Source organism: Phalacrocorax aristotelis, chromosome 10, assembly GCF_949628215.1.
Source record: "Phalacrocorax aristotelis chromosome 10, bGulAri2.1, whole genome shotgun sequence".
Taxonomy (NCBI): domain Eukaryota; kingdom Metazoa; phylum Chordata; class Aves; order Suliformes; family Phalacrocoracidae; genus Phalacrocorax; species Phalacrocorax aristotelis.
In genome coordinates this window covers 25,270,011-25,293,055 of record NC_134285.1, presented here as the reverse complement: position 1 = coordinate 25,293,055, position 23,045 = coordinate 25,270,011, and the positions used below count along the sequence as shown (strand labels likewise).

Below are 23,045 nucleotides of genomic sequence, written 5' to 3'. Positions count from 1 at the left end.
TTGCAGGGATTGCTGCAGGCTTACACGCGGCATTGCCACCTGCCTCCACAGCCGTTCTGGCCCACCGGGCTGAGGGGCACACATGTTTGTGTGGTATTTTGAGCTGGAAGGCTTGTAAGCATGTAGTGGAGGAATGGGAATTGAAATGAGAGGTTCAGCACTGACTAGAACAAAAAAATCTTTTATAGCATTTAGGGCAAGATGCGAAGTTTAATTTTTCAGTTCTGAGCTTCGCAGTCATTGCTGCTGGAAGGGCTGCTGGGCACTGAAGCTGCCACCCACCAATGTAGCTAGGGAATGATGCAGATCCCACGTGTAGTGGTCAAAAATAAAACTGTTTTCAGGGACTGGGGGTTTTGCTTTATCAGTGGAACTGTTTTCATCCACTGATTGCTTATCGACAACCACCAGTAATTAGCTGTGCCATTGCTAACTGCATATTGCCTGCAGGAAAAACCAAACAGCGCTCCATTTTTTTTCCTGGCATGCGGCAGCAGTCTGTGATCCGGGTGGGAGCTGGCAAGCTGAAACTGGGGAGAGGGGATCAAAAGGGCGAAAGCACGATGGGAAAACGGGGAGTGCTGGGAACCTGGCCCAGACCACCTCTCCCAGGGTGATGCCTCAGCCGAGGGGCTGCTGGGTCTGTTTTTTAACACTTTTCTGAAATGCAGAGCATCAAATCACGTGCATTTCTTCACCCCTCTCCTCCTTTGGGGAAAGGGTCGGATTCTCTTGCCCTGCGTGATGGGCACCATGAGCACGCAAACCCGCATCAGAGCAAGGTGCTGCGAGAGCCAGTGCAGCTGGACACATGCTACCTTCAGCTCTCATGGACTGGCTCAGCCCTAGTACAGCTCTTATATCTCAGTAGGCAGAATTCCCACTCCTCTGTGGATTTTCTTTCCAAGTTTGAGCCCTGTTGCCAGGCAGCCCTAGAATTTAGAACGTATAATTATGGATGCCAGACAAGCATATTGCCATGAAGCTTTGCAAAGATGTTGGACTGTCCTAAACCCTCTGTGCAAAAGAATTTTTTTTTCCCCTACTTCAATTCTGTTATTGATATTCTGTGCCCAGCTCTGGAGCAGGCTTCTGTACGTGCAGCTGGTTAGCTTCTGTGATGAAAAGCTCTTTTGCTGCCAAGGTTTCCACATTTGAGCAGCTCTGCCAGTGTCGTCTTGTTTCAGACGGTGGTGGTATGGAACGCTGCTCAGGTGACCCGTGGTGGAGAGGTGGCCATGCTGGCCAAAGCGCACACAGATGTGGACATCTGTGCCTTGAAGATTGCTTTTTTTGATGATACCAGGTAGCGTGCAAAAATAAAAAAAATCAATCTAAAGCATTGGTTCTGGCACAGCTGTGGGGGGAATTGTGGTGCTGCAGCCGTCTGGTTGCCATTCCTGTTCTTGGTCCTCGCTGACAGTGGGTGGCCCTTGGGGAACTGACCTTTCACCAGGGTTCGGAGAGTCCTGGCCTGGTCCTCATGCAGTCTCTCCTGGGACAGGATGGTGTCGTGCGGCCGGGACAACATCAGGCTGTGGCGAGTGCGGAGCGGAGTGCTGCACTCATGTCCTGTCAATCTGGGCGAGTACCATTCCCTGGAGTTCACGGACCTGGCCTTCGAGGAGGGGCATGTGGCTGAGCGGGAGCCAGAGGACCGCACGCTGTAAGGGGCTGCTGGGTTCCACCGTCACCCATCCTCAGGGCAGCCTCCCAGGAGGGAGCTGTATGGCTCTCTGATGCCTTTAGCATCCTCCTTCCCCCCCTCTCTGCATGAGCATGGCATTTTGCTTGGGTTTCCCCTGCAAAATATAGGTGCCTGCTGGAGATGGGGGAGCCTCTCCCCTTCTCTGCACACTTTGCTTCCCAAAAGAGGTTTGGCTGCTTGCAGAATATCCCAAGAAATGGGTCTTTCCTCTTGCTATACTGATGTTTTGCCATATTTAGTGAATCTCTCCCCCGACCTGAGGCTTGTGGTTAGCTTTCTGTTGGCAGCAGGAGTGTGGTACATATCCTCTTGCATATAGGCAGATACATGCTTTATTTTGTTGTTTTATTTTAATCATCAAAACTAGACCTTTGTTGCTACTGCATACTCTTCCGTAAAGGCCAAACTGTCAGCTCAGCGGGACCTGGCCTACCCTGGGCTGCGTCCTGTGGCAGAGAGAGGTTTCTTTCTGAAGTCTATGCCAAGCTTTTAGCTCTTTTGCTAATTAGTGTTTCAAAGGGACAAGAAATAAAATAGGAAGCTCTGAGTTGGTTGTAGATTTTTAGGGTAGCGCATGGAAAGGTGCCCTTGGACACGGCGTTGACCTGTTAGGTTACTGTGAACCTGAATTGCTTTCCATCAGGCAAACAGTTACTAAACCATGCCAGCATGGCTCTTCTTAACCCTGGGGTGCCAGAGCAGGGGTCTCTCTCCTTTACAGCTTCGTCTGCAGCAAGAGCGGCCACGTCTTGGAGGTGGACTACAAGAATGTCTGCATGAGAAGCGCGCGGCGGCTCCTGCCCGCACAGCCCCAGGGCTGCCAGCAGCTGGACAAGACAGGCGGTGCTGCAGGTAGGAGAATCTGCAGGCAGGGAGAAGTGGACCAGCCAGGGAGCACCTCAACCGTCATGAGGGGCAGAAAGACATCTGGTTAAATAAATCAGCTATTTACCTACTGCTAAGGATTATTTTGGGTTGATTAGATCATTGCTAGCTATTTTACTCTTAAGTACTGCAAATAATCTTCCTTAGTACAGCAAAGTATCATTTTAAGAAAGAATTTTAGCATTTTAAATGCCGATTGCACTTTCAGAGAAACACTACTTTTAGAAACATGAAATAAGGTCTTAATTTGCTGATGGGAATCTTAACGTAGAGATGGAAAAAGAGCTAAGCAGACCAATGAAAAAGATGAATTTGGCGATTTTTTCCATTATTCAGCCTCCGCATAGTGTTTGGGAAATCTTTGTTGCTTTGTACTTAGTACTACAGCTTTCAGCTCTTCCATTAATTTTAACAGCAGGAAGAATTCACTTTCAAGTGTGATTTCTCTGATATCGTAAAACTTAGTGCATGGTTTGCTTTGGTAAGTTGAGCTAATTAATCTAGAGTGTGCCCTTTGAGAGGTATGGAACTCTGGTTCTCACTTCATGGGCAAGAAAACGCCCAAGAAGAGATGAAATTATGTCCTTGGATGTCCTCCTGGTAGCAGCGCTGGCTCCTGCAAGTGCTTTGGCCAATGAACTTTACACCTGTATCAAAAAATCCCAGTTTCTGTCGATCTGTATTTTCCCTCCCTTCTCACTATGCTGCAGAGAGGATTTGAGACACAGAAATGAAAGGGTTTTGCATCTCGGGCAGTTAATGTAGGACATCTAGGACATTATTTGCCACAAGATCCTGTTCAAGGCAAAAATATGGCAGGGTTTAACAAGTGGTAAGAATTTTCTGTGCCTGGTGATAATTGCATGATGGTAAAGAGGAGTGCAGGTAAGGGACGGAGACTGAACATGTTTTAAGTCCTGAGAAGGGCTACCTGAGTCTATACCGTCAGTCACCATGGGATTCCTGTCGTCATCTTCTGAGACTTCAGCTACTGCTGTGGGTGAACCATTGGACTCAGCTCTGGGATGGGGGAACCCTTAGTTCAATTTTTCTTCTTTCGAGTGTACAAGGTAGTGTTGTTTTTTGGGTTTTCAGGCCCTGGGATCGCTATAAACAGTATTAGTGTCTCCTCAACCTTCTGTGCCACGGGTTCAGAAGATGGCTACCTGCGGCTGTGGCCCCTGGATTTCTCAGCCGTCATCTTAGAGGCAGGTGAGTAGAGCTGGGACCAGCGCTTCTGAGCTCCACATCTCCATCAGCCTGCTGCTGCAGAGCCAAAGCTCCACTGCCATGTCTCCTAAAGAGATTCTCATGAATGAGGGCATCTTTTATGCCTGCTGTCTCTAGGGGTGGCTGGCTTGGAAGTTTTTTGCTTCAACAACAATTATTCGTGTTCATTCTTGTAACTCTTGAAGGAGAAAGGCAGGATCTCCTGGGTGAGAGCAGGCACTCGGTCTTGATTTCTGTGCCCTTGTACCCATGGCTCTTCTGTCCATGAAAAATTAGGGGAGAAGCTGAGCAGTTCTTCACTCGTTTTGAAACAACCACCATAAGAGCAGAGCCCAGGGACTCCTAAAAAGGGCAGAGGCTAATTTGTTGCTAAACTCAAACCTGCAAGTGTTCAGTCCTGAGGTCATGTGGGATGCTCATCCCTGTGTGCACTACTTGCCTAAATGTGACTCTGGTTCAGTAGCTGTGCTCCAGCTGCTGCTGCTCCTTTTCCAGGGAGGTTTGCTGACTCCTGTGTCTTTCCCCAGAGCATGAAGGTCCAGTGAGTTCTGTCTGCATCAGCCTAGACAACCGCAAAGTCTTGTGCACAACCATTAATGGGAATCTGGGCTACCTGGATATCCAGTCCCGCGACTATAACACCCTCATGCGCTCTCACGAGGACTCCATTTTGGCATTCTCAGTGGAGGGGATTTGGAAGCAGATGGCAACGGTGTCTCAGGACAATACCATCCGAGTCTGGGACCTTGTCTCCATGCAGCAGGTAGGTGAGACAAGAGCCAGTAGGTGTCTTGCATTTATTAATAGTCTGCCTAGTCTCTGTTTAGCCTAGTTATCAAAGCTCCACAGTTCAAGAGCCCTTAAATGTCTGCCCTGAAGCATGTGGGCTAGCATGGGCAAGAAATCCTTCTGGAGTATGTAGTTCCAAGAGTTTTAGCTTAATGGATAATTTGGCCTCAGCTTCTGAAGGTGTTGTTAAACAAAAATGATTTCTTTTCCTCCATCTTTGGTATTGTGTTATGTGTTAAAAAGCAATATTCAAAAGGGCTTTATCTGAATGCCCAAAGACCCAGGTCTTCACTGGGCTTTAGGTCTAGGCAGGATGAGATTTCTGTTGTGGGACATGCTCACGGCGGAGGTCTGGGGCTCTTTTGGTGTTAGGTATGGCTGCTGGGTAAAGCTTTATCCAGCTTTGTGCCTGCGGTGTGTCTCTTCTCTGCAGCTGTATGACTTCACGGCTGCAGAGGAAATGCCGTGTGCTGTGGCCTTTCACCCTACCCAGCAGATCCTGGCCTGTGGCTTTGACAGTGGGATGGTGCGGACCTTCAGCTTGGCTGCCTCCAGTCTGCTGGTGGAGCACAAGTAAGCGCTTGCAGTGGGAGCTGCACTGGGGCAGGGAAGGGCCAGGAGAAGTTTAGGTTGGATATTAGGAAAAAATTCTTCATCAAAAGGGTTGTCAAACATTGGAACAGGCTGCCCAGAGAGATGGTTGAGTCTCCATCTCTGGACGTATTTAGAAGAAGGGTAGATGTGGTGCTTGAGGATATGGTTTAGTGGTGGACTTGGCAGTGATAGGTTAGTGGTTGGACTTGATGATCTTAAGGGTCTTTTCCAACCTTAATGATTCTATGAGTCTATTCTGTGATTCTAACTGTGGGTGTCCCGGCAAGAGCTGCAGTAATAACCATGGAGGTGGGAAAGTGCTTTTCCTGAGCTCAACAATCCTCATGTCCCAACTGAGTGGTTTTTCAGGCAGAGATAGCCTGCTGAGCCATGGCTCTGGGTGGTAAGAGTCCAACCTGCAAAGGTTATGAGGGCTTTCTATATGACTTCCCAGTGGACAGTTGGCCAACAATAGGAACAGTCTTGTCCTAGAGAGCAGCTGAACAGGGAGACCCTGCAAGCCTCAGCGTGGGAAGCAGAGAATGGACTCCAGGGACAGCTGGAGTGCTGCGCTTGCTGCTCAGTTTTCCAAAAAGTTGGAGTGTTGAGTGTTCTGGGCTGCTGCAGGCATCAGCACAGTGGGGCCCTCTGCCTGCCCCTGATGATTTTGCTCCCCTGGGTTCTTCACACTGCTACTGTTTTCTGGCATTTTGGTTTTTTGTCCTCCTCCCATTTTTCAAGTTTTCTGCCTTCTTTCAGGCAGCACCGGACTGTGATCACTGGACTGACCTTCTCTCCAGATGGCATTTTCATGTTCAGCTCCTGTTTGCAGGGAACTCTGGCTCTTTACAGCTGTAAGGCACAGAAAAGCCACGTCTTGAGAGTCCTTGGTAAGACTTCGGGCTTGCGGGTTGTCTGTCGTCTTTTTTTTTATTAGCACAGACATCCTAGCACCAAAGCCAAACCAGACTCAGCCTACTCAGAAAGGTATTTTATGATGAACCTTCTAAGCTGTGTCATTTGTGTTTATACCCTATGTGTGCACAAACCCTAGTGACTGCCATCCCTTCCCTACCCATCCTGCTTTGAACGCTCTCAGCTTGCTCAGTGTTTTGATTTCATGAACGGGCTGGAATCGCAGAGACCTGCCCTTCCAGGTCTGGGTTCAACAGTACATTGCCTAGAAGCAACACAAGTGTAGGGTCTTCCTACTTATTCATGCCCAAGCCCTGACTCTTCCCATTTTGTGAATGTGCAGTTTAATTTGTTTGAACTGGATCATTTCCCTAATCCTGCCTGCAGCACAGCTGCACAAAGAGCCATGCTGGTGAATAGAAAAGTGGAGAGCTTCAGGCAGGGGAAGCAGTGCAGGGGCAAGGCAGTTCGGAAACATCAATGTCATGTTTAATGTAGGCTTTTGAAATTAGCTGTGGCAGCACAAGCTTGGGCAGGGAAAGGGAGCTCTATTCTGCAACATTGTACAAAGAGGAGGATCCTCCCCCAAGAAGTGTGCAGTTGAAGTAGGTGGAAAAGGAATAGGGGCTCAGAGATATCAGGGAATTTGTCCAAAATAGCCCAAGTTTGGTGTCAGTGCTGCAGCTGGACCTTCACATGCTGACTCTGCTCTGAAGCAGTGTTCCCTGCCTGGCTGTGTTCCAGGGACAGAATGGGAATTTTGGTAGTGGAATAAAGATAATTGCTCTGATGTCTGATTTTTAGACCTTTGGGTGTATCTGCCCACCAGACTGAGATCAGTGTAGTGGGGTTCAGCACTGTCTTCGTTCTGCACAGGATTCAGACACCCAGGCTGCAGCTGAGATCTGATATTTATAGCTCCTTGTGACAGGATCTTGTAACACAAAAATAATTTTATTCCCTTGACTTTGTTCTGCTCTCCTTAAAAACACCACATATTCAGACAGGTGACAAGCCATATATCTAGACCTTGCTTCAAGGTGGTTTACTGCATGCTTTGGATGTTACAGATGAAATTGTAGCATGTTCTACAACAGAAGGTGCTTATTTCTCAGGCAAGAAAGTTAACCCAAGGCTGATTCAGAGGCAGGAGATGCTGGTCAGCAGCACTGTCACAGAGTGAGCTGACTGCAGCATGGGCTTTGCTCCCGTCTTCACTCTCTCTCTTGCTGTGGCCCTCAGGCAATGTGGTGGCCCAGGATGCTGGGAATAGTTCGGATGCTTTGGTCGTCAGTGGGGACAGCCGTCTCATGGCCTTTGTGGGTCCCTCCAAGTATGTTGTGACCGTGATGGAGGCCTGCTCTCTAGACGAGGTACCCAGCAAGCTCCCCTTGTTCCTGGGGGAGGGTGGGGAAGGGAGCATGCACCACAGGAGAAATTCCCATAGACTGCATTAGATGAGATAGATCAAGGATCTCGGGCACCAGCAATGTTGGAGAGGGCCGTTCCCTGCGCAGCAGACGCTTGCTCCAAGTGCTTACGATGAGGTTTTTTTCCTCTTCTGTGAGGTAGAAACAACAATGTCAACGTTTCTTCTTCTCCAGCTTCACTCCCTTCTAGAAAGATAATGTGGAGAAGTCTTGTGTAGACTGTCAGCTCTGACTCCTCTTTGTGAGCTGCATTCCTGGGCAGCAGGGACATTGCCTGGACCCTGCAGCCCCTCATTAGATGGGAAGGGAAGGGTCTGGGGGGCTCCATAGCCTTGTGTTAGGAGAGCCATGGGAGGCTCTAGAGGCTTATGCAGTATTTGCTCCAGGATGTTTGATCAGTAGCTTCTTGTTTCACAGCTGCTGAAGGTGGACATCAGCATCCTCAATTTAAACACCACAGCCTCGGACTCTGCGGTGAGAGTCTGCTTTGCTCCGGTGCCTCGAGGCGAGCTCCTGGTGTCCACTTCTTCCAACAAAATCCTTGTGCTTGATACAAAAACAGGACGACTGGTGCGAGAGGTAGGACACTATGAAATTCATGCACTGAGGTCTCGTGTCATGTGGGGCTTGGGCACTTCATATCACTGTAGGAGGCAGAAGGAGAGAAGTGCTCATCCTGGAGTTCACAGGCTTCAATGAAACACGAATGGCAAACACATTGCTACCCTGGTGTGGTCACACTCAGGGTGAGCCTGAGCTCGTCCTTGTTTTCCATGCTGTTGCACTCCCGTCCTCTTGCTGAAGCACAAGTAAGGACAGGAACTAGCTCAGTTAATGCTATTGGTGCTGTTTCTTGTCCTCAGGTGTCTCCTGTGCACAAGCTGTCCTGTTCTTCCTTGGCGCTGAGCAAGGATGGCAGGTACCTGCTTACTGCTGGCGACAAAGTCATCAAAGTGTGGGACTATCAGATGCGCTTTGATATCAACTTCCAGGTACTGCCCACAGAGTGTCACCCTGATGAAGCATTTCTGAATCCCTGGAGAAGAGAGCAGCAACTGTTCCCTGTGTGACTTGGCCCAGGGACCCCAGTCCCAGTTTGCCCAGCAGCTGAGAAAACCAGCCCTGTTCCCACATTGTGATAACACACTGCACTGAGCGTGGGCTGGGGCTGCCAAAGCACTGCACCTAGTGAGACCCTCTGCAAAGGGCAGAGGTAGGCGTCACCTCTGTGCTAGGGACAGAGCCACCCAGAGAAGAAAATGGCTCACCCAGGGTTTCAGAGGTGTTGAGAGCTACAGTAAGACTTTGGGGGTTTTCAGCTTCTGCTTGTTTCTCCAGATTAGCATGTTGAAGGTCAACTCCAGGTTGATCAGCCCCTGGGTCTGAGCACTGTAGGGTGTGCTGCTGGCCTCTGAGGGGATCTTTTGAGGAGTGTAGACACTGGCTGTACAGGGCAGTAACCACCATCCTGATAGGACAGGTGTGGTGATGGAGAAGTTCAAGGCGTGCTCTCTCGCAGGTATACATTGGCCACTCGGAGCCAGTGCGCCAGGTGTCCTTCACCCCAGACCAAGGGCACGTCATCAGTGTTGGTGATGCCATCTTCCTCTGGGATTTCCTGGCTCTGCCTGCAGAGGGGTCACCCCCAGCCCGGTAAGTGCACAGTGCTGGGCAGTACCTTCCCCTGCTTCCCATCACCTCCCCTGCCCCATCCCCTCTCAGTGTAACACTGATCTCCCTGCCTTTCTAGGGCTCATTCCTCTGAGTCTGATCTGCTGCCAGGAGCTGGTGAGTTTGCTCTCCTCCCATGAGTTGTGCTGGCCGGCAGGTTGGCAGCTCTTCCGCAGCTGCTCCTCGTGGCAGAGGGTAGGGGTTGAGGGTTTTTGGTTCCTTCGTTTGGTGGGTCAGATAGCAGGGGGGTAACCAGCTAATTAACCCCAAGGGACAGTCTTCAATTAACGAGCACCTCTTAGTGGGAGTCTGCCAAGGAGGGGACGTTCTGAGCAGAGCTGCTCTGGGTTTCTTGGTAGGTCTTTCAGCTTTTGCCTTCTGTCTTTCCCTGCCTCCATCTATTGTGTCTTCTTTTTCCCTGCCCTCACTGTCCTTCTCTTTATTCCCCCCCTTTCTTGAAGGATAGAGAAGTGGGTTCTCCTGCATAGGAGGAAGCTGGAGAGACGAGCTTGGAGGTGTCACCATCAATCAACTCAGGAGGATGAGGGGATCTAAGGGATGAAGGAAGTTACACAAACCCTTTTCTTTTTACAGAAGGGAGCTCTGAGAAGCTAAAGGATGCCTCTGAGACACCTCGGCAGACAGTTCCTCTTCCATTGCTGTCATCACCACCATGTTTGGATGTCGGCTCTGTCCACCAAGCGGGATGTCCAAGTAAGAGGAACTTCTTGCAGGAAAGGGGAAAATTAATCTTGTTTTAGGAAAAACTCCTTACCTAGTCCAGCACCATCCTTGGAGCGATCCTCTTCCTGCAGACTGACAGACCAGTCTGCACTTTCCTTCCCCTAGCTTGGACAAAGCCAGCCAGAGGTGTTGGGGTTCAGCACCGCTTTATCCTTTGCTCTCCTCCATAGACTAAGCTGGTGGCACAGCTTCTCTGAGGGCTATGGTAAATACCTTGGTGGACGTACTCAGGAGGAAATGTCTGCTTTGCCGGCCACCCTGACATATGGGCTGTTACACAGAGCAGGAGAATGACGCTGCCAGAATCAAAGGGTTTGTCACACATGAAGCAGTCCTGAAGGACACGGATGGCTCTGTTCTCACACTAGTTTTTCTCTTTAGGTATTTTCTCCGAGTCAGACAAAGAGGAGGAAGCAGGTCTGCCAGGCAGCAGCAGGATGGTGGCAAAAGGAGACAAAGATGCCTTGGTCCTTGTGATGGAGTCGGTCAGAAATGAGGAGCTTGTTGTCAGGCCCAAAGTGAGGCAGGAGAGCTCGAGGTCTCCTGGAGAACCAGCAAATGGTAAATCAGGGTATTCCCATGTTGTACAGAGCTTGACTCCTTCGGGGCATGGTGTGTGCAGGCCTGCATGGCAGCTTGGTCTATCCCTGAAAACTAAAGATCATTATTGATACGGTACAGGTAGACCCAAACACGTGCTCTGAGTTGTGAGACAAAGGGCAGCGATGTGTTCCTCAGGGCTTTTCCCTTGGGTGTGATTTACCAAGGGAAGTCAGTATTAAGGGAAGATCATGCTGGTCCCCAAGACTGCTTGTTTTTCTGGCTCTTTCCCTGCTACTGCTTCTAGGCACACCAGAAGCCCCTCTTCAGCTTGGAGCCAATATCGTCTCTAAGTGGCACATTCTATTAAACCCAGCTGAAATTAAAGCTCCCAATGTCTCTATTAATAGATGCACAACCTCAAAGCTGCAGCAGTTCATGGTGAGCTGCCAGAGCAGGCAGCTGCCAGCACTCAGCCCCAGGCAGGACTTGTTGGAAAGCCTCGACATAAAACTGTGCCTCTGCCGCTCTCATTAAAGACCTCTTTCTAGCTGTGTGGCTTATGTTCTTGCAGCGATGCCCAGGACACACAGCGTGGATGCCCTTGGGCTGTTTGCAGCGTGGTACAACTGAGTGGGATGACAGGGGGAGGCAGATGTTCCTCCTCTGCTCCTGGAAAGCCGGTGCTTTTCCTATGGCTACTCATGTAGGAGTGCGTGTGACGCTGCAGTCTGATTTTTGCCTTGTACATTTTTGCATGCACATACACAGCGCCTGAACGGACAGCAAGCCACAGCCTGGCTTCTGCTCCCGAACCATTCCCAGGAGCAGCATCCCATAGGTACTGTTTTCTTCTTTGTGTGGCAGAATCCAGGAAGGAGACCAAAAGTCCCAAGTCCCAGTGCTCCATCCGCCCTGATTCCTACCGACATTTCACTCCTCGCTTCAAGGCATCGGTGCTCCCCCAGGTGAGAGTTGTGCTCTGGCTGGTTGCCTGGGCAGGTGGTGAACAGGCATTTTGGGGCTGGGATAGGTGGATTTTCCAGATTGTTTCCATTTTGTTCTCTGTTTGGAAAGCAATTTGTGAAATATACCCCTGGGCCTGATGTTCAATTAAAAACTCCTAATGTTAGTTCCCCTTACTCCTCTATGTGCAGCTCTTTCCAGACTAGTAAAAAGTGAGTTTTGATCAACTCTTTTTCTGTTCAGCAAATCTGCATACATTTTTATTCAAAAGAAATGGAAATGGCATGTGCTATTGAAAGTGAAAGACGAGCGAGCAATGGAGTGATTCATCATGTACCCATATTTGCAAGCAGATGTGTTGGCAGAGCAGGCTGGGAAAGGCAAGCCATCCAGTGTAGTGAAGATAGTCAAGGCACAGCTCTCGCTCTGTTAACAAACAGAGCAATAATAAAACAGAAACATAACCTTTTCCTAAGCTTTGCTAAGCTGTGCTGGGAAAAAAGCTACACTCACCTTGCACCCCAATTCTCTCCTCTGTCCCTCAACCTGGTAGCATTTTTTTTTTCTCCCACTGGCTTCCTGTTGAAACACCTACAACCCCACGTCAGCAAAACCTATTGAACTCTTTTCTGGCAGGATTAGCAGCTGTTCATTGTCTGGTCAGTTGCTACCAGCCTGTTTTGTGCCCCATCTAAAATCATCTGTGCCTGGTTTTGCTGGTGCAGTTTCTCTTTTCGATGTGTAAGTGTGCACTCTGGTATTCATCTGTTAATGTGCTGAACTTGAATTGTGTGAGTATTGACATGAATTTGCATGTAGGGAGTGTGAGGACGTCTGTGTCCTTGTACGCATGCTTTTTCTCACGTGCGTGTCAAATGTACCTGACTCGGCCATCCTTCTAAGAGCTTGTTTTAAGCCAGTGTCTATTTTTCTTGCAGAGTTTCTTATCTCCTCCAGCTGGCAGTGAGGTCTTGAAGCTGAAAGCAGTGATCGGCTACAATGGGAATGGCAGAGGGAATATGGTGTGGAACCCGGACACAGGTACACGAGGAAGGCTCTGGAGGGGCAGGAGATGTGTGTACTGAGCCAAGCTGTGATCTAGCTGTCGGGTTGGGATCTTTGCTTTAACACAGGGGTTCTTTGTGTTGGTAAAATCCAGTAACCCTTCTGTGCTATTGGCAAACATTAGCTGATACGGGCAGACTCAGGTTTCAGTTGCTGAGTGGATAGAGCAGAAGGGAAAGCTCTCACAAAGGCCATCTTGCTTTCTCCAGGCTGTCCAACAGTTTTGCTTTACTCAGGTTAGGGGAAGCAAGACCTTACTCGACTCTCAACCTGATGGGAAGGATGCTGACATGTTGTGTAGAAAAGTCAGCTTTTATGTATTACCAAAAAAAAGAATTTTCCTGAATTGCAATGTAGTTTGTAGTGGGTGCTGTATGTGAAGCCTTTACATGGAAACATCCCATCTCCTCCTCCTTTGCTAGGCTTCTTCGCCTACACCTGTGGCTGCATCATCGTGGTTGAAGACCTGCATTTGGGATCACAAAATCACTGGCTTGGCCATGCAGAGGAGATCTCTACGCTTGCCGTCAGCCATGATGCCCAGGTGGGAGAGGCTTCTGCTGCCCCGGGCTGGGTTTTGTCTGTGTCACTTTGGGCTAAAGGAATGTCACAGAGTAAAATCCCATTTATCTGTTCCTTCGTCTGCCTGCGGCATGGAGACCTGGGCTTACGGAAATAAACGTTTTTGGAGCCTAGCTATCCATTGTGCTGGCTCAGTGTGACAGTAAAGGCTGCTCCCTTCCTCTGGATGATGCTACCATTCCCTCGGCCATCAGCTGATGGTTGTTCTCACAAAGTTTTTAATTTGCCAACCACAAATTCTTAATTTGAGACTAACAGTTGCTAAGACTAACTAATGAATTGTTCTCTAACTACTTACCAAGGTCTCAGTGACAACGTATTGTTCTGTTAGGTTCTTGCCTCTGCCTCAGGAAAGAGGAATGAAGACTCCCGTTGCCAGATCTGCATCTGGAACGTCCAGCATGGGGTTTGCACAGCAAGTCTCTTCCATCACGAGACGCAAGTACAAGCCATGGCATTTTCCCAGGATGACAGGTTTCTTGTTACCCTAGGTGAGTATTCCTGTAACACCAGGTGTGGGTGCAGGAGTACACTCTAGAGTAGACAGCTCATGGGAGAAAGATGTATAATACCTGCAAGATGTGTACCAGGCTCGCGGGTATGAAGTTGTTCTTGGTAGCCTCGGGACAATGGATAATGCAGCATGTAAAACTGTAAGTGATCTTGTGTCCTCTGGGGAGTGACCACCGGCAGAAGTTCTCTTCGCAGCTCAGCATGCTTCCAGGGCACTGTAGGCAGTGTTTCGAGGGGAAGCACGCACCCTGTGCATCTCAGCCATGGGCATGAATGCTGGGCTACCTACAGCTCCCCTACAGTTCTGTCTTATTGCCTCAGCTAGCTCAGTTTTTCTTGAAGTTACAGTGTTCTCCTGGCTCACTAGTGCTTGTTAAGCTTGTGTAAATAGTTTGCAGTTACTATAAATAGTATCCAAACGGAAAAGCCGCCTTCTGGACTTCTTATTGCTGTTTAGGTGGAATTGCATGGGTGTAGCCAGGCTACAAACTGTGCGCCTCGATGCCAGCACAAGATGGATACTCAAGCTGTCTGTTTTGTTGTGGCAGGGGACATTTAAAGGACAAATACGCAATTAGTAAGTTCTTGTTTTGCACGAAAGAGGACCTGTGGAGCAGGCAATACACTCTCTGGGCTGGTGAGTCTGCCCTTGGGAAAAAAGCAAGCTCTGCTGGAGAGGAAGAGAGCTGTGTGCTCTCCACAGAGCAGCATGGGAGAGGAGCCCTCCTCCTCCAGCTCCAGTCTGGGCTGCAGAGAAAAGAAAAGCTGAAAGTCTCCTCTGAGATTATGGAGCCTGGGAAAGGCAGCAGGAGAGCACTGTCCTCCAGAGCTGTCTGGGAGCCAGTGATGTCTGCTTTCACGAAGGCTAGTGCCTTCTGCTGCCACCCAGATACCATGGCTTCCATTAGGCTCAGCTCCCACCTCAGCTTTGACCTCAGCAATGGTGGCAACCCTTCCTTATTTCAAGACTGTTGTTAGCCCTGAGCACACAGTATCACTGGAGGGCTTGTGTGGGGCATATGTTGAGGTGGCAGTAGCTCCTAAGGATGTAGAAACAGCAGAAAACCTGCTCTGCCTGCTGAAATCCCTACTGTGCCAGCCAATGGCCAGTTCAATGCTGGCTGCAGACCCTGCTGCAGGGCCAGATTCACTGCAACCTCTAGCATGAAGTGTCAGGCCAGTTATATCTGTCCTTAACTCGGATGAGGACCCATCATGTCGAGCAGCAGTGTGGAAGGAGCCATGTCCATGTCTGGGATGGTGTTTGCAGCAGTTGTCTCTGAACAACTGGACAAAGAAGTGACACGGTTGATGGGTGTGTGCAGCATGTATGCTTGCAAGCATGTAAAGAAACTCTGAGGCTGCTGACCTTCCTTCTACTGTCTTTCCTGTTCTACCTAGGGGACTACAGTGATCAAACCGTTGCTCTGTGGAACACCTGCACTTACGAACTTGTGTCGTCGACTTGTATCTCAGAGCCGGTCCATGACGTGGCTTTTAGTCCTTTTTCTTACAGAGAACTGGCCTGCGTGGGGAAGGGAGCTGTGATGTTTTGGCTGTTGGAGCAACAGGGAGCTGATGTCAACCTCAAGGTAAACCTGTTTTATCTTCTTTTAAAATTTCTGTTCAGCACCCCTGACTTATTTTCCAAGCCCCTGATGAGTGCGATGGAGGCTCTCTCCCCGCAAGACTCTGAGAGCTGACGATTTCTCTTAGTGAGATGGTGTTGGCTGGCTGTGAGTGGTTTTCAGTTGTATTTGAGGCATTAACTGTATGAATTGAGAGGAGGGAGGAGGTTTTTGTGTTTGGTATTTTTTTTCCCCTATGTAGGTAAGCACCATATTCTTTGATGTTTCTGTTTTATGTGCTCTCCCAGGTTCATCGGGCCCCTGCCCCGGATCTGTTAGGGCTGGTGGAGCTGACCTCTCTTTGTTATGGTGCCGACACTATTCTTTATAGTGGGACCAATTCAGGCCAGATCTGTGTGTGGGACACCGAGACTAATCACTGCTTCATGACATGGGAGGCTGATGAGGGCGAGATCGGTGGGTGCAGATGCCCCAGGCATCTGCCAGGGCTGTAACAAATTCCATGGGAGCTTGTTAGGAAAGAAGAGCAATGAGCTTGCAGGGTTCTGATTTTAGCTATGCTCGGAAAACCAATATGCTGAGTTGGATAAAAGATGCATGGGGTGGTAAGGGATCTGTGACCTGGGTTTCCTCGGGGTCCTGAGGGGTTCACCTCTAGTCTGTAAAAACACTGGATGTTGGGCTGTTAAAGACCCCTGGGGCCCTGCCCAAATGAATCAGCAGACTGGCTGTCAGGAGCACACCTTGGGTGACAGCCAAAAGTGGTGGATATTCATGGGTGCCCTTCATTCCCCTGTGGCCTCTTAGGTGTGCTGGTGTGCCGGCACAACAGGCTGATGAGTGGCAGTAACACGAAACGCATCCGCCTGTGGGCAGTGGCCACCGTGCCGGAGCTGAAGCTGAAAGGTCCTGATGCCAGGTAGGTGATTGTGGGTCCAGCATCCCTGCTGTTCTCGCATCCGTCTCACCATGCTCTTGAGATACTCTTCCCCTCCTCTGGCAGCTCTCAGGAGCTGTCTGAAAGGTGGGTTTTCACAGACAGACATCGGCTCTGCCTGCAACCATGCTACTTCTGATGCTCTTCATCCTTAGCTTTTCCTCTTGATCCTGTGACTGCTGATTCTTTCTATCTGGATCTTTTTACTGAATTTTTACCACGGGTACCTGAATCCTCTTAATACTGGAAATGGGTGGAGTTTGTCATGCCTGAAGTTTGTGTCGGTGATTTGTAGGAACTCCTTTAATAGAATTAGTGAAAATACGTTGCCTCTTGTTTCTTCTCTTGCACTATTGCATCCCTTATTTTCTTTCTTTCCTGTGAAAGATGGTTGCAGATCAAATGCAATGGCAGTCACTGTTCAATGTACAGGATCTCCCAACTGAAGCATTTAGCTGCAAACATGTGACTGGTCTCACTGCTTTTAAAGGAAGCGGAGTGGCTGTTCCAACAGTTGAGCCAGTCCTTCTCACATCCTTTCCTCCAGGTCTAGCTCAGTGCTGCTAGAACATGAGATCACCCTTGATGGGACGATAGTCAGTGCAGCCTTTGATGACTCTCTAGACATGGGAATTGTGGGCACCACGGCAGGAACCCTGTGGTACATTAACTGGACAGAGAGCACAAGTATCCGACTAATCAGCGGCCACAAGAACAAGGTTAGAGGTGCTGGGCAGGGGTGGTTTGTCCCACAGAACAGTGTGTGCTGCGTGTGCTGTCTGTGCCCCGAGAAGGGCATGTGGGCTCTGCAGTGTTCCCTGGTCTGGCCATGGGAGAGGTCAGGGAGCTGCAGGGCTCGCTAGTGCTGGTGGGACAACATGGAGGAGTCTGGAAGAGAGGTGCACCCTCAGTGTACATCAAGATGTCTGAGTTCATCCGCTCTACCCTTAGGTGTTTAACAGCCTCAGCCTCAGCCTTAGAGCAGCTGTGGGCCTTTCTGCTGGAGTGGAAAAATGTGGTTTGCAATCACTAAGTCTTCATTCCTGAGTGCTGTTACTCCTGCCTGCCTTCTGTGTGCTAGCTGGACTACCATATTGGATACTGTTTTCTTTGCCTGAAACATTAAAAAAACAACCAAAACCAAAAACACTCAGGTGAAGAATGACTGTTTTGAATTTTGCTGTTGCTTTGGGGTATCGTTATACTACAGACAGAAGATTTCAAATGATAGAAGAAAAGGTATTTTACTTACACCTATGTTGCATAGCGCCTGGTCCTACCTTTGGGGTTAGGTATGCTGGTTTCCATTACAAGCCTAGTTATCAGCCCAAGATTTAAGCACAAAACCACCCCACCTTCCTTTACATCTGGGTCTTGTCTGGTGTCTCCCATGAGAGGGGTCCTGGGGGATGAGAGGGGCAGAGGACCTGATGTTGTCTAGGCTGTGGCATTTGTATGGCCCCTGTTCCCCACCTCTGTTCTCGCTGCAGGTGACTGAAGTGTGCTTCAGTCCTGATGAGACTCACTGTGCAACGTGCGGGGAAGATGGCAGCGTGAGGATTTGGACTCTGGGCAGCATGGAGCTGGTGGTACAGTTCCAGGTGCTCAACCAGGTAATCGTTTGTGGTACATCAATCTCTTCCTCTTGGTAGAGGGCACAGTCCACTGCTTGGGATTGCACAGACTGCTGCGTCCTTGCAGGGTAGATTAAAACTGGAGAAATACTTGCAGGTGGAGCTTTTAATGCACTTGATTGCACAGTCCTGCTCTCTTCACTGTGTCATTGGGTCTCTGCCCTGGTTCCTTTGTAGAGCTGCCAGTGCATGGCCTGGAAGCCTTGTCCTGTCATTGCATGGGGAGCTGAGAGCCAGCATGTAGCAGCAGGGTACAGCGATGGCACCATCCGTGTGTTCAGCATTTCCAGGACAGAGATGGAGCTGAAAATGCACCCCCATGCCGTTGCACTGACAGCAATCTCCTACTCCACAGACGGTGAGGCTTCCTGTTACAACAGTGGGGAGACGCTGCTCTGGGAAGTGTGGGTTCGTTGTGCCTGGGTTACCCTGACCTCCAGCTGCTCTGCGTGCTGGTGACCTGCCCAAAAACCTGGGGCCAGATTACCACAGAACTTATTAAATAAGAATAATATTATTTATAACTTATATCAATAAGCTTTGGTAGCTCTGCCAGCTGAACATATGATAAATAGGAAACAGGAGGTATATTAGCAATGGTATACAAAGGGGTTTGGGTACAAGAAGCATTCCTTTGTGTCTTCCCGCTTAAAATCTGCAGCGGCTCTTCTTCAGTGTGATGTTTTAGTGGGTGTCTCTGAGACATCTCATCTTACCCAGTCCTTCACTCAGATGTTCCCAGCCTTTCACAGTATTTTGGGACAGCGGTTTCCCACAGTCTTGGGCCTTTCTCCTATAGGATTTTTCTTCTACGAGAAGTGTCTTTTTCTCTCCTCTGCCCACAGGAGAAATGATCTTATCGGGGGACAAGGATGGGCTTGTGGCTGTCAGCAGCCCTCACACCGGAATGACTATCCGCATCCTCGCTGACCACAAAGGCTCCCCCATCACTGTTCTCCAGTGCACCAGGAAGCAGGTGAGACGTCACCCTCTGCCCTGGTGCTGTGCAGGAGCGAGTTCCCCATCTGTCACTGCACAGCTATGGGAAGCAGCAGCAGTGTGGCTGGGTCAGTCAGTGAGCTTGCTTTGTTGTACCCTGCCTTTCCTTTTCAGTCCCTCATCCCCTCCAGTAACTTCTGTTCAGTTTTCCTAGCAGCGGGGTAAAGCCGCAGGCATTGCAGGTGCGATCCCAAGTAAGGCTGTGCTGGCAGGCGGGGGCATGTTTTGTGGCTATTTCGACACCCTGCACACAGATGTGGTATGTGCCCATGCTGCAGGCTCTTGGAGAGCAGCGCCCCTTGAGAGCAGCCCAGGCTGTGAGCATTCAGCCCCTGCGCCCCAAGGAAGGAGCGAGTGTGCTTTCCCTGTGTTGCTCCTTGGCAGCCTGGCCTCCTGTGTGTAGCTGGCTCTTTGTACTGCTCCTCTGTGGAGCTAGGAGGGACTTGGTTGTGTGGCAGTGTGATGGTTTTAGCATCTCTTTTGTTCTTCCCTTCACTGAGAGTCTTTTTCCTTTGTGCAGCAGAAATGAGAATAATTTTGCCTTAATTTCTCAGACTTTAAAGTCATTCACGCTGCAAGGCTGTGTTCCCTGGTAATTCTAGACTTAGGGGATCCTCCTCAGTATTCAGTGAAGGATGTTGTTAAGGGGACACAGAGCACCTGCAAACTCTCCCCTACGAGATGTGCCGATCCGGAGGGCATTCCAGGGAAGAGATCTGTGCTGTTCAGACCAGGTGCTCACCCCTCCACCAGCAGACCCTTCTGCTGGGGCTTTCAGTCCAGAGCGTGCCGCTGATTCTGGTACCATGGCTTTCTTGTCCTATTTTATTGAGATAAGTTACTTTAAGCACTGCCCAAATGAAGGTTAATCCTGGTGTTAATGCCCTAAGGCATTAGGCCTGTGTTCCCACAAGCCTCTGCCCCACACTCGTTCCAGTGGCAGCTTTCTTTAAAGCTTCTGTACTGCCAGAGTCACAGTGTTGCATTTATCTTCCGTAGTACTGTGACTTTGGGGTGGAAGGAAGTGAGCTCTGGCTGGCCACCAGCTTGGACCGGCGGGTCAGCGTCTGGGCCTCCGACTGGCTGAAGGATAAGTGTGAGCTCCTTGACTGGCTCAGCTTCCCTGCTCCTGCTGGCCCCGAGGTGAGCATAGCGCCTGCCAGCTTCTGCCTGCATGTGACACGGGTCACAGCACTCACTGAGCTGGAGGAGGGATGCCTCAAGGCTCTGAGCGGGACAGGGCCAAAGAGTGTGTGTTTAGGAAAGTCATCTTCATTAGTTCTGCTGCTCATAGAATATCTTGTTAATGCACGTTCTTGCATGTTGAAAGGCAGCAGGAATTATAGCAGTGCCTAACTGCCAGGAAGCACCAACTTTGTAAGTGAGGAGTCAAAAACTGCATCTGCAAAGATGTGCTACACAAAACACCCCTGTGCTACACAAAACAGCACAGGCAGCCGTGAGCACAGCACACAGAAGAGAGACCTAATTGTGAGCATGCTGCTAACCTGACACTCCCAAAGAGCATGAATATTCAGAGGCAGGAGCCCAGCGATGGGTTCATAGAGCCAAGTACTCTAGCCCTGTGTGTCTGTGATGCTTTGCAGAACACTTGGGCTCCCACCCAGGTGTGGGATTTGGGCAGCAGGACACCTGCTAGAATGGGGAGGAGGGTTTGTATTGGAGAGGACGTGGAGACTGTCCCCAGTACATGTGACATTGGCATGCAGAAGGGAGCTGGGTCCTTGTGGGGGGGGGGGGGGGGGGCGAGCAGTGGTGCCTCAGCCTGCCGCCCTCAGCACCAAGCGCCATTCAGGCCCACACAGCATTTGGGTTCTGCCAACATTTCTTCTGTTTGTTTCCAAAATGACAGATTTGCTGTCCGTGAAGGAAACTCGCTACAGGTATCCCCACAGTGAACTGGGAAAGTATTAAAGAGTTGTCTTCTGGGCCCTATTTTCTTGTGTTGAACTAATCCATAACCCAATCCCACCTTCAAGCCCACGTAGGAATAATGCCTCAGTGGAAATTCAACCTATTGGACCCTCATGCATCCCTCTCCTGTGACAGTAAACAATTTGCTTCAGGTTTCCATGGCAGTGTGCAGTTGCTCCTTGCTTTGCCATGACCACATCTGAGGTGGCAATGCAAGAGGGGAGAAAAAGCCCCCATCATACTCATTTCCTGCTGCTTGGACACCTGCAACCCAAGGGCTGGCATCCTTCTCTGCTCCCCTTTTGTCCCCCACTGTGTTGGGTCAGGCTGGAGAAGCTACCCTCAAATTTATTCCCTTTGGTTTTCCGCACCAGGGTCTCAGCAGCCTCCCGCCCAGCCTGGCTGCCTTCTGCCCTTGGGAACCCGGTACTCTGGTCTACGTGGGCTTTGGGATGCAGAAGGAAGCCTTGTTTTACAGTCTGTGCAAGAAACAGGTACTCGTGTCCTGCCAGGGTGGCACAGGCACTCCTCCGCCACTGCAGGGCCGTGGCCGCGTCAAACAAGGTGTGGTGGGGGGAAGCAGTGCTGCCCTGTGCGTAAAGGCAAGTCTGTGGGGTGGGGTGGGATCAGGCAAGCAGCTGCTCAGGGCAACAGCTTTTCATCTCAGAAACTCTTGGGTCCAGCCCAGGTAACCAGTGAGTAGCAGGGACCTACCCCTGCCTCGGGCTGTGTCTGAGCAGGCTGCCAGTCCCCGCTGCTGCCCTGCTGCCTTTTGGTCTGTCAGGAGGGGAAGGCATTTGCTTTCAGGAGCACTAATAGTCTCCAAATTGTTGAGTCTCCTCTGGAAAGTCGATCCCTTTGGCAGGTTTCCGAGCTCTGAGAGGTGCTGTACATCTGTCAACCTCCCCTCTGAGAGGAGCCCTTTACCCTCTTAATGACTGTCACTGCAGCAGCTCTGGTCTCCTGCCCACTCATTTCTGAGATGTTGGTGTGTTTCTCTTGCTGGAGTGCAGGTAGTTGAGAAGATCTCTTTGCCGTACTTCGCCACATCGCTCAGCCTGTCTCCTGCAGCACACTTCATTGCTGTTGGCTTTGGTGGTGAGTACCAGAGGGTGGCGTGGGCTCTGCTGCCTCATCTTACCTTCTGTGGGTAGGGATCTCCTGTTCTTCCTGTGATTGAGGGGAACCAATGTCCTTTTTTCCTTTAAACAAGAGAGACGTGCACACACACACCACCCCATGTCCTCAGACCCTGGGAGCTGTGGGTCCTGGGACTGGGGGTAGCTGCTCTGCTCTGGGCAGGGTATGCATCGGGCAAGGAGAAAGCACTGAGGAACACATAGATTTAGAAACAAGATGTATGAGCCCAGTCCTGTTTGTCAGTGAGCAGGACTCATCACTTGAATGACTCCTTGGGGTTACAGGCTGCCTTCATCTCTGCTTACAAGTGAATAGCTCTGTGGCTGTGTGAGCTACAGCCCAGGAAGCAGATGGGACCTTCCCCCAGCATGGGAACAATCGCCACCCTTCTCTGGTCAGGGGCACCTTGCTCCTATAGTCATTTGTATCTCCCCGCTCTGTCAGCGGCCCCTGAGAGCGGGGTGAACTCCATACCTGCCTCAGCGCTGTGGGGCAACTGCTGAGCCTGGGGCTGGGCACTTTGGGGGGGATGTAAGACAGCAGAGTTGCACTAACACATGCTGCTGCATTCCTTACCGCAGTGTGTGGTCTGACATGCAGCATGGAGCTGCCGTGTCACGCTCTCTCCCCACAACCCGTTGTCGGTTGCCCATTTGCTTTGGCAAGAAGCTGTACCCTATCACCCAGCTTATCGACGGTGGGGGTGAACCATGCTCCCGGCAGGGACAAGCCCCCCTCCTTTCCCTGCAGAGCGGCTCCTGCGGCTGCTGTGCTGCCCTGCCAGAGACGCCCAGGACTACGCTGGCCACGACGACGTTGTCCATCTCTGCCGCTTTGCCCCTTCCGGCCACCGCCTCCTCACGGCCTCCCACAGCGCCGTCCTCGTCTGGGAGCTCACAGGCAGCTGAGCCGGCAGCGCCCTGGGCCAGTGGTGCTTCTCCAGCGGGGGAGGAAGGCCGGCCGCGTCCCCTGGGCCCGGCCCCGGCTCCGGCTCCCTGGGCAGGGCCCCGGCTTAGGCCTCAACCAGGCCCCAGCCACAACCTGCCCCCGGGTCGCTGGGCCGGCGCGCCCGCAGGCCAGGCCCGAGCGGTTGCGGTTTTGCCGTTTGCTGTGGGTTTTTTTCCGTTCGTTTTTTGTTGTTATTAATAAAACATCGAAAGCTGAAATGGGGACGTCTTA

At 50.6% G+C, this 23,045-nt stretch overlaps 1 protein-coding gene across 4 annotated transcripts in view; it reads left to right on the top strand.

The window, feature by feature from the left end:
• Window positions 1-23,032, top strand: part of WDR90 (WD repeat domain 90) — a 30,443-nt gene extending 7,411 nt beyond the window's left edge. For 2 of the 4 annotated variants that reach the window (XM_075105958.1, XM_075105959.1), the window contains 29 exons: window positions 1,188-1,306; window positions 1,505-1,666; window positions 2,430-2,560; window positions 3,689-3,805; window positions 4,351-4,586; window positions 5,046-5,185; window positions 5,966-6,096; window positions 7,364-7,494; window positions 7,969-8,130; window positions 8,415-8,543; window positions 9,071-9,204; window positions 9,302-9,339; window positions 9,817-9,936; window positions 10,348-10,527; window positions 11,374-11,474; window positions 12,411-12,513; window positions 12,960-13,081; window positions 13,451-13,610; window positions 15,034-15,224; window positions 15,509-15,677; window positions 16,029-16,140; window positions 16,706-16,877; window positions 17,649-17,771; window positions 17,970-18,150; window positions 18,638-18,768; window positions 19,791-19,934; window positions 21,101-21,220; window positions 21,740-21,824; window positions 22,590-23,032. In XM_075105958.1, coding sequence (XP_074962059.1) covers window positions 1,188-1,306; window positions 1,505-1,666; window positions 2,430-2,560; window positions 3,689-3,805; window positions 4,351-4,586; window positions 5,046-5,185; window positions 5,966-6,096; window positions 7,364-7,494; window positions 7,969-8,130; window positions 8,415-8,543; window positions 9,071-9,204; window positions 9,302-9,339; window positions 9,817-9,936; window positions 10,348-10,527; window positions 11,374-11,474; window positions 12,411-12,513; window positions 12,960-13,081; window positions 13,451-13,610; window positions 15,034-15,224; window positions 15,509-15,677; window positions 16,029-16,140; window positions 16,706-16,877; window positions 17,649-17,771; window positions 17,970-18,150; window positions 18,638-18,768; window positions 19,791-19,934; window positions 21,101-21,220; window positions 21,740-21,824; window positions 22,590-22,774 — 4,029 coding nt within the window. In that variant the 3' untranslated portion in view covers window positions 22,775-23,032. Of the gene's footprint in view, window positions 1-1,187; window positions 1,307-1,504; window positions 1,667-2,429; window positions 2,561-3,688; window positions 3,806-4,350; window positions 4,587-5,045; window positions 5,186-5,965; window positions 6,097-7,363; window positions 7,495-7,968; window positions 8,131-8,414; window positions 8,544-9,070; window positions 9,205-9,301; window positions 9,340-9,816; window positions 9,937-10,347; window positions 10,528-11,373; window positions 11,475-12,410; window positions 12,514-12,959; window positions 13,082-13,450; window positions 13,611-15,033; window positions 15,225-15,508; window positions 15,678-16,028; window positions 16,141-16,705; window positions 16,878-17,648; window positions 17,772-17,969; window positions 18,151-18,637; window positions 18,769-19,790; window positions 19,935-21,100; window positions 21,221-21,739; window positions 21,825-22,589 lie in introns of those variants that run through there. The other 2 variants (XM_075105957.1, XM_075105960.1) reach the window with 2 other exon arrangements.
• The last annotated feature ends 13 nt before the right edge of the window (window positions 23,033-23,045 follow it).